This window comes from Camellia sinensis, chromosome 6 (assembly GCF_055761805.1).
Source record: "Camellia sinensis isolate YWXY chromosome 6, ASM5576180v1, whole genome shotgun sequence".
In the NCBI taxonomy this organism is placed as follows: domain Eukaryota; kingdom Viridiplantae; phylum Streptophyta; class Magnoliopsida; order Ericales; family Theaceae; genus Camellia; species Camellia sinensis.
In genome coordinates this window covers 177701243-177710543 of record NC_138966.1, presented here as the reverse complement: position 1 = coordinate 177710543, position 9301 = coordinate 177701243, and the positions used below count along the sequence as shown (strand labels likewise).

General features: G+C 30.9%; 1 protein-coding gene across 2 annotated transcripts; it reads left to right on the top strand.

The window, feature by feature from the left end:
* Nucleotides 1-2183: 2183 nt before the first annotated feature.
* On the top strand, nt 2184-8999 carry LOC114279637 (putative inorganic phosphate transporter 1-3). 2 transcript variants are annotated; one of them, XM_028221911.2, is made up of 2 exons: nt 2184-2529; nt 7169-8999. In XM_028221911.2, exon 2 carries the CDS (start codon nt 7197-7199, stop codon nt 8814-8816), a length of 1620 nt encoding a protein of 539 aa, XP_028077712.2. In that variant the 5' UTR covers nt 2184-2529; nt 7169-7196; the 3' UTR covers nt 8817-8999. The 2 variants fall into 2 exon arrangements, with proteins under 2 accessions (XP_028077712.2, XP_028077711.2); XM_028221910.2 differs by having other exon boundaries at nt 2185-2529; nt 7164-8999.
* Nucleotides 9000-9301: the final 302 nt, after the last annotated feature.

Here is a 9301-nt window from a genome sequence, read left to right as displayed (position 1 = left end):
TTTAATCGGCAAATATAACTTTTTCGCGATTGCTAATTACTTTCCGCGACCCTCAATTGGAGACCAAAGTGGCGACCAAAAAAATTAGTCGCGGATAACTTTTACCGACCAAAACTGAACTTTTGCCGACCAAATTTTTAATCGGCAAAAGTGCAAATTCTTATAGGGATCTAATCATCTGCTTTGAAATTAAATACATCTTTTAATTTCTCCATTATATCTCATGATTTCCTATTTCTAATTTCTCGTCATAACATATAACTCCTTTTTTTTTAAAAGTAAAATTATGACATTTTAAAATATTAAATTTCCAAAAACTACCATTTCATTTAAAATTAAAGTAATACAATATTTTTTAAGAATATCAATTGTCATAATTATATATATATATATATTGATGAATTTAAAAGAATAGCAACATAAGAATTTTATATTATTTTAATCCTTAATTTTTGAAAAATAGACTAAAATTTTGAGATAATAAAAAATAAAATAAAGAACCAACATTTAAGGATCGATGAAGTAATTGAGATTGCATAAGAGAAGAAAAATCATCAAATTGAGAATATGTTATAAAACAAAATAAAATTCTATTAATGTATGTTTTCACTTATTAAATTTTTTTTTTATATATAAAATTATACTTTCTACGCGAGACTAATAAAAAACTAACATATTTTTTTTTTTAAATAGGTATCAAGAAAACTTTAAAAGACAAAGTCAACTGCTATAACTGCAATAAAAGATTCGGTGCTTTTTCACCAAGGCCCCAGGACGAACTTTTTTTTTATGGTCTGCTGTGACCCATACATGCTCAACCACTATGGTGTGGGTCATTTATCTTGGGTTTGCCTCCCATGTTATGTCAAATTTTGTTTTTTTTTTTTACCTGCTTGGTTGAAAAATAGAATTGTATGATTAATATACCCAAAATAGAATTGTATGATTAATATACCAATGTCTCAACTAATTCAAGAGTAGGTTTGTAAACGAGTTGAGTTAAATTGAGTTGTGTTTTAATATGTTTGAAATTATTATTATTTTAATGAATTTGAATTTGAGTTCGAACTCAAATTCAATAAAAATTTAACGAACCGAACTCGAGCTGGGTTGACTAGACTTAACTCGAGCTCGAATCTATTCACGAGCCTTAACGAGTCAAAAAAATTATAAATTTATATTTATGTATGAGACTAAAATTACAATTGAAATTTTGATTATATAATATATATATATATATACTAAAAAAGTCAATATTTTATCAAAATAATAATATCTGCTATTATTTATATTTATATTTTTTAAATATATAAATAACATATTTATCTTATTTTTTATATATATTTTTATATTATTTAATATATAAATAATAAATATTAAACGAGTCAACTAAAGAGCTAAATTTACGAATTGAGTTTTAATAAGTTTGGTCTTGTTTATGAAAATTTTAATGAGCTCAAAATCGAATGCAAAAAAAAGAAAATTTAATGAAGTGAGTTCGAAAAAACTTTTATCGAATTGAATTCGAACTTATTCACGAACAGTTCTGTTTATTTATAACTCTACTTCGGATAGGCTTTGGGCCTCTAGCTTGAATTAGAGTTTTGATAAGGTCGGCAATGACGATTGGGGTAATTGGATTATGGAACAACACAAGCAACCTCTTTGTTCTTCTCTAATGTAATTAACATAGACTAAAATATTATTAGTAGAATTAAAAATCAGCTGGAATTTGTTTGCAAGTGTGAATGAGAATAAATAAATAAGTAATAGCACGGAGGTATAATTGATTGATGGAGTTTTGGCTTTGCATGGAATTGAACGTACAATTAACTCCATCGGCAGCATCCGTCAGATCGGTCACATATTTTTTTTTATTGGCAAAGGCTACCCCTAAAAAGACACATAATCATAATAATTCATAATTTTATTCATTACAATGATTAATAAATTTACTCACTACAAAAAATCATAATATTCATTATATATCACAATAATTTATAACTAACATATTTTTTTTACCCTTTATTAATTCCATCGCAATAATTTTTAACCAACCCCACATATATAGCGTCATAACTTTCTTATGAGGTGTATGGTAACATTTCCCGTTGTGAACTCTTTTTGGTGTTATCAGAGGACCTTTTTGTCATTAATGAGAACACAACACCCTCATCTTTTTTAACGGGGGGATGCCAACCCATTGTACAAAACAAGAGTGACAGAGCATAGTATCAATATTATTATATATTATTATAATATAGTAGTAAAATTGTTACGAAGTTGTGTAGGAAATGCTTAGTACTCAAGAGGAAGAAGCAAGAATTGTGAAATCGTTGACCAAAGTGAAAGGGTATATTCCTCAATATGCTGTGATTCTGAGTATAATTTCACTTTAAATAGCCGGCCACTACTCTTCTCCCCCAATCTAATCATATCCCTCTCTCTCTCTCTCTCTCCTCTTACTGTTACACTCCTTCCATCTGTTCTCTCTCTCTCTCTCTCCCCTAAAAGTGCAAACTAAAGCAGGTATGTCTCTCTCTCTCTCTCTCTAAAAATTAGATAAAGTTCCTTACTGGTTCAAATTGGATTACCCACTGTTTTAGATACCTTTGCAACTTTTCATGTTTTTTTGTTTTTGCCCTTTTTTCATATGAAAATAACAGGCAATTATGTGTGGTTCACCAATTAGGTGTTTTGGTGTGTGTATATATATTTTTGTTCATCTTAAAATGATACTGTTAATATTATCCATATCCAAATCCAGATAGGATTTCCATGACATGCTCTGCTTCCAATCATCCTGCTTCTCTCTCTGGGTTGGGGGAAGGAGGGATCCTTCAGTGTCCTTTTGGGATCTTTTAGTTGTGTCTTTGTATTTTTTTTTTTTTTTTTTTTTCAGTTTTTAAAAATAAAACCAATAAAAAGTAGGACAACAAGTTTTATGTTCTTTTCAAAAAATAAAAACCGACATCACAAAGCAGGGGGGGAAAAAAGAAAAACACAAAAAGAATTGTTATAGATGGAAATTGAGTGCGTTTTTTTTTATTTTTTTATTTTAAGAATGAATAAATCTGAAAGTATTATGAAACCTTTAAACTTGCTTAAAAGTCCAAGCGAGAAGAACTCTCATCTATCAAGCTCCGGCATCTTCTCTGTGTTCTGGCTTTGTCCATTTTAAAAATAAATAAAAGAAAGTTTTGGCATCTTCTTGTGTATATCCTTTTGTTTGATTATGATAAATAAAAAAAAGATTAATTTTATATACTCACCTTTATTTATCTCCATTTTATACTGGATAATATGTATGTGATTGTGATTAGGTGTATATGCGATTCATATATAAAATAAATTTAAATTATAAATTAATAATTTTAAATAATTTTTGAATAATTAAATTTAAATTTATAATATTAAAGAGGGATAACGTGGCAAGTGGGTTTATGATATCAATAATGCTTGAGACCACTAAAATTGGTGCTCTAAAAGCACCACTAGTGATGTGGCAGTGGACGGGACCACTGCTTGTGTCTTGTTTTTTTTTTTTTTTTTTATTTATTTATTTAAAGTGCTTGCCAACTCATTAGTGGTGCTTTAGAGCACCACTTTTAGTGGGATGTATCATTACCCTTATGATATTTGCACCTATGAAGTAGAAGATATTTTTTCGCCGTAGGTCGTACGGTACACCTAGTTGCCCTCATTCATTCATTGATTCAGATTAGAGAGCAAGGATCCTTTAAAGTGATTTTTTCTTAAAGTTTCATAAAGTGTTACATTGTGTGGTTGAGATTTATTGGCAAGTCATATCAATTTTTCTGATGTGACTTGTCAGTAAATCTCAACCACACAATGTAACACTCTAGAAAACTTTAGAAAAATTTCACTCTAGAGGATCCTTGGTGCAGATTAGAGGCTGGCTTTGCAAAAGTCACCTCTCATGTATACAGTTGTTCGTGGGTCTCGTCTCAGTTAACCACCACAAATGTTCTTTTCATTTTTTTTTTTTTGGGTGGGGTGGAGGGAATTCAATTTAGTGGGTACTTGTAAAAAAAAAAAAAAAAAAAACAAATAAATGATAAAATTTATATACATTAATAATTAATGTTATATGATTTTCCATGAATTAGTCTTTCATTTTTTTTTTGGGTGGGGTGGAGGGAATTTAATTTAGTGGGTACTTGAAAAAAAAAAAATACAAAGAAATGATAAAATTTATATATGTTAATAATTAATATTATATGATTTTCCATGAATTAGTAATAGTTTTGTCGTAGTATCACTGGGGAGTGAATTTTTTTTTTTTTTTTTTTTTTTTTTTTTTTTTTTTTTATCAACTTACAAATGAGAAAATTATAAAATATTTCTGAAATATCACATGTTCGTATTCTTTAACCAATTATTATTCATTATGTCTCATTATATTTCCCAATCAATATAATATATCCTACTTTTCTATTATTTTCGTCAATCACAATATTATAAAAGTATCACGTGTTTATATTTCGAGATTACTGAATGTTTCTTTCATTATTAATATCTTTATTTCCATTAACTTTTATGGATTTTAATTCATATTAGTTTGATTCCATTAATTTCATAATTACACGCTTATTTGGTTTTGATTTATATTTGCTGTTACGTTTTTTATTTTTTTAAAACTAGAAACAAAATTTTATTTGATATATTATTTTCTTCTAAAAGAAATTTAATTCTAATTTTTAACAAAATTTCACTCTCTCCCCTCTTCGCCACTACCACCCACCATCAACAACCTTCAAACACCTTATGGTGAGTTTTTGGCAACCAACCAATTCTAACGTTATCCTGACAACACTTTGGCACCAATTCGGACGGTCACCTCTAGTCACGCCGCACCACCGTTTACAACATCCATCCATTCCCACTGTTGACCACACTCCTACAATTTACTGGGCCTTATTTGTTTGTCTTAATTTGTTCTCAATATCTAATTTTTTTTACATTAAGGCCTTATTTGTCATAATTTAAAAAAATTAAAAAGTTAAAAAGTTACTACCTATTTAAATCGCATCATCTTATTTAAGTCACATTATCTTTCTACCACATCACTTCAAATTCAACCTATATTTTATAAAAAGTCAAAAAAATGTACTTGTTTAGATCATTCCAAATCATTCCTAAATAAGTTTTTTGATTTTATTTTTTATCAAAAAAAATTATTTCTTGTTTTTTTTAAATAAAAAACAAACAATTGATAACATTAACAAAACCATCTTGTCAAATTGATAACGGTCCTGTGGTTTAATTATTTGATATTTCTTCCGTTATATGTACTATCACTCTGAGTTGGTTTGAAATGGTGGTTGATTTTTTTGATTTTTTTAATTATTTTAATTTGAGATTAAAAAAGTTTATTTTGGGATAAATTTTTTGATTTTTATGAGAGAAAAAATAAAATAATTATGATTTAGATGTGATATTTTGTCTTATTAACTTTTTAATTTATTTTATTTTTTTATAATTAAAATAGTTAAAAAATTAGATTTTTTGAAAAGTCAAACGAAGACTTTGTTATTTAAAAAAAAAAATAGTAACACTTAGCCTCCGTTTGGGAAGTGGGTTGGCTTTTTGGCTTTTTTGGCTATTTTAGCCTGGGTTAAAAAGTTTGGTTTGGGAAGGGCTTTTTGGCTTTTTGATTTTTTTGACTTTTTTTATGAGAGAAGAATGTAATGATTATGGGTTGGATGTGATATTTTATTTTTTGTGATTAAAATAGCCTATTTTATCTTTTGTGACTAAAATAGTCAAAAAAGCCCCGTTTAGCTCTTGCCAAACGGAGCCTTATTGTTTTTTGTGTTTTATAAGTCATGTGATATAATTTTGATGGTACGATGGCAATAGACAAACCACTTGAAGAAGAAGAGGTTTTTTCCTGGAAAGTGACTTTTTAATTTTTCAATTATTTTAGTTTAGATTAAAAAGTTTTATTTTGAATAAAATTTTTGATTTTTTAAATTTTTTTAAAAGAAAAAATAAATTAATTAAGATTTGAATGTAATATTTTATAATTTTTTAACTTAATTTTTTTGATTTTTTAAATTTTTGTAAAAAAAAAATAAATTAATTATAATTTAAATATAATATTTTATGATTTTTTAACTTAACTTATTTTATAATTTTATAACTAAAATGTCCCCCACCTTCACATGCCAAACATAGCCCAGGATATTAACTGTTTCACAAGAAAATATGAGTGTGTATGCGGATAAGGATCCTTTCATGTGGGCTGTGTTTTTCTTAGTGGGCTCCACGTCAAATTTAACGTCTGAAACATTATACATATGGTAGAGAATGTAATGAAAATTATTTATATAAAAAAATAAATTTATTAGATATTTATAATCATATAATTAAATTATTGTTGTTCTAGAAAATATGGACATTTCATTCATAAAATTAAATTTATTGTTCATATTTTTCAAAATAAATATGATCATATCACTCATGTTTGATCAATTTAAGTTTTTTTTTTTTTTAATACATAAGTGATCTATTTAACCAGTGACACTATAATTTTAACTCATAACATGTTTTGTTTATTTTTATTCTTTAATTAATTATATAATTCACGGGTGACTTTATGGTATGGTTGTTGATCTGTCTATTCCATCGCCCATAGCTTTTGGTGGAAATTTCCAATTGTCTGCTTTGAAAAGTCATCGTTGTACCAACAATTAATTTAGTATTTTAGATGATGATTTTATATTTTTAAAATCAATTTACTATAGCCTCTTTTGGAGAGTTAGGTAGAGTTAAAAGTAAATTTTTAACTCATTTTATATATTTTTTATACATTTTTTAAAAATAAGTAAAAAAAAAATAATTAAAAAGTTAGCTTTTAATCCCCTTCTTAAAATATAAATGTTTTGTAACTAATTTTTTATGACTGCATGCCAGTTGGCAATTGACTGAATTTATTTCCTTATTCCAAAGAATTACACAATTGTTTTCCTCTTAAATTCATTTCTTGTTTTCTTAAAAGTTGCAATTGTTATACAGAAAGATGTGGCTTAAGTATAAAAATTCTGATGATACATATATCATTTTTCATAAATTTAAGCAATTGAATGATAAAAGTGAATTTCACTCTTTCTGATCAGCCTTTTTGGTGTAATCCACAGAACAGTTGGAAGAATTAAGACTAAAATCTAGCCATGGCTAGAGATCAATTGCAAGTGCTCAATGCACTTGATGTTGCCAAGACCCAATTGTATCATTTCACGGCTATTGTCATCGCCGGTATGGGTTTTTTCACAGATGCATACGATCTTTTCAGCATCTCCCTGGTCACCAAGCTACTGGGCCGCATCTATTACACCGACTTAACTAAAGCAAAGCCCGGCACTTTACCTCCTGCTGCCGCCTCCTCTGTGACCGGTGTCGCCCTTGTTGGCACCTTATGCGGCCAGCTCTTCTTTGGTTGGCTCGGTGACAAAATGGGCCGCAAATCGGTCTATGGGATGACTCTAGTTCTCATGGTTCTCTGCTCGCTTGCCTCTGGCTTTTCTTTCGGGAAGAGCGCAAAGGGGGTCATGGCCTCCCTTTGCTTCTTCCGATTTTGGCTAGGGTTTGGCATTGGTGGCGATTATCCTTTATCCGCCACTATTATGTCTGAATATGCCAACAAGAGGACTCGAGGTTCTTTTATCGCCGCGGTCTTTGCAATGCAAGGGTTTGGGATTTTGACAAGTGGGATTGTTGCCCTAATTGTGTCAACCGCCTTCGACCACTCCTACCCGGCTCCCCCTTACAGTGTCAACCCATCGCTCTCTACGATTCCCCAGGCCGATTACATTTGGCGTATTATACTTATGTTTGGGGCTGTCCCGGCTGCCATGACTTATTACTGGCGGATGAAGATGCCCGAGACTGCCCGTTACACCGCCCTTATCGCCAAGAACGCGAGGCAGGCCGCTCAGGACATGGCTAAGGTGTTGAATGTCGAATTAGACCCTGAAGAGGCCAAGGTAGCCAAGATGGCTGAAGAACCCAGGAACTCCTTTGGTTTGTTCACCAAGGAATTTCTTCACCGCCACGGGCTTCACTTGCTAGGAACTACCACCACATGGTTCTTACTTGACATTGCCTTCTACAGCCAAAACCTGTTCCAGAAAGATATCTTCACCGCAATTGGGTGGATCCCATCAGCCGCACAAATGAATGCAGTTCATGAGGTTTTCAGAGTTGCCAAAGCACAAACCCTAATTGCCCTATGTAGTACTGTCCCGGGCTACTGGTTCACAGTCTTATTCATCGATATTATTGGAAGATTTGCCATTCAACTGATGGGTTTCTTCTTCATGACCGTGTTCATGTTTGCCCTTGCCATCCCTTACCATCACTGGACATTGAAAGAGAACAATATTGGGTTTGTCGTGATGTACTCCCTCACATTTTTCTTCGCCAATTTTGGGCCCAACGCAACCACATTTGTCGTGCCAGCTGAGATTTTCCCTGCTAGGCTGAGATCAACTTGCCATGGAATTTCTGCCGCAGCTGGAAAAGCCGGTGCTATAGTTGGGGCATTCGGGTTTTTGTATGCTTCACAGAGCACGGACCCAACAAAGACTGATCAAGGATACCCAACTGGAATCGGTGTGAGGTACACGCTGATATTGCTTGGATGTGTCAATTTCTTGGGGATGTGTTTTACATTTTGTGTGCCAGAGGCGAAGGGGAAATCGCTTGAGGAGATGTCGGGTGAGAATGACGAAGATTGGGTAGAGGCACCAGGAGCAGCAGAGGTTCGTGTTTCTAAGACCGTTCCGGTTTGATTTGGGTGAATTGTGAGTTTGTCAAGTTTAAAATCTGGAATTTCAGAAATGGTCTTAGGTCCTTCAAATTATATGTGACTAATGTATTTGCTTTTCTATTTCTCTATTTCAAATGCAAAAGTACAGTGTGTTTGTTTGTTGTTACACTCTATGATAGTTACACGAGTTATTTCTTTTGAATTATATTTACTTCCATTTTATTTTCTCATTGAGTAATGTTTTTATTTATTTTATTTATTCATTGCATTTTTTCTCTCTTAAATAAGACAACCCCCATCTAAAAATGTGTAAGATAATCAGCTGGCATTTTTGTGAAAAACACTATTAGTAAGCTACAAAAATAAATAAATAAAAATTTAGAGAGAAAATAATAGACAAAATGCAATGATGTCTGCAACATTCGTTGTGGACAGAAAAAAAAAAAAATAATAAATCAAAATGTTCATGTCCTCTCCTCATGTGTTGGGTTTGTATTTGGTATGTTA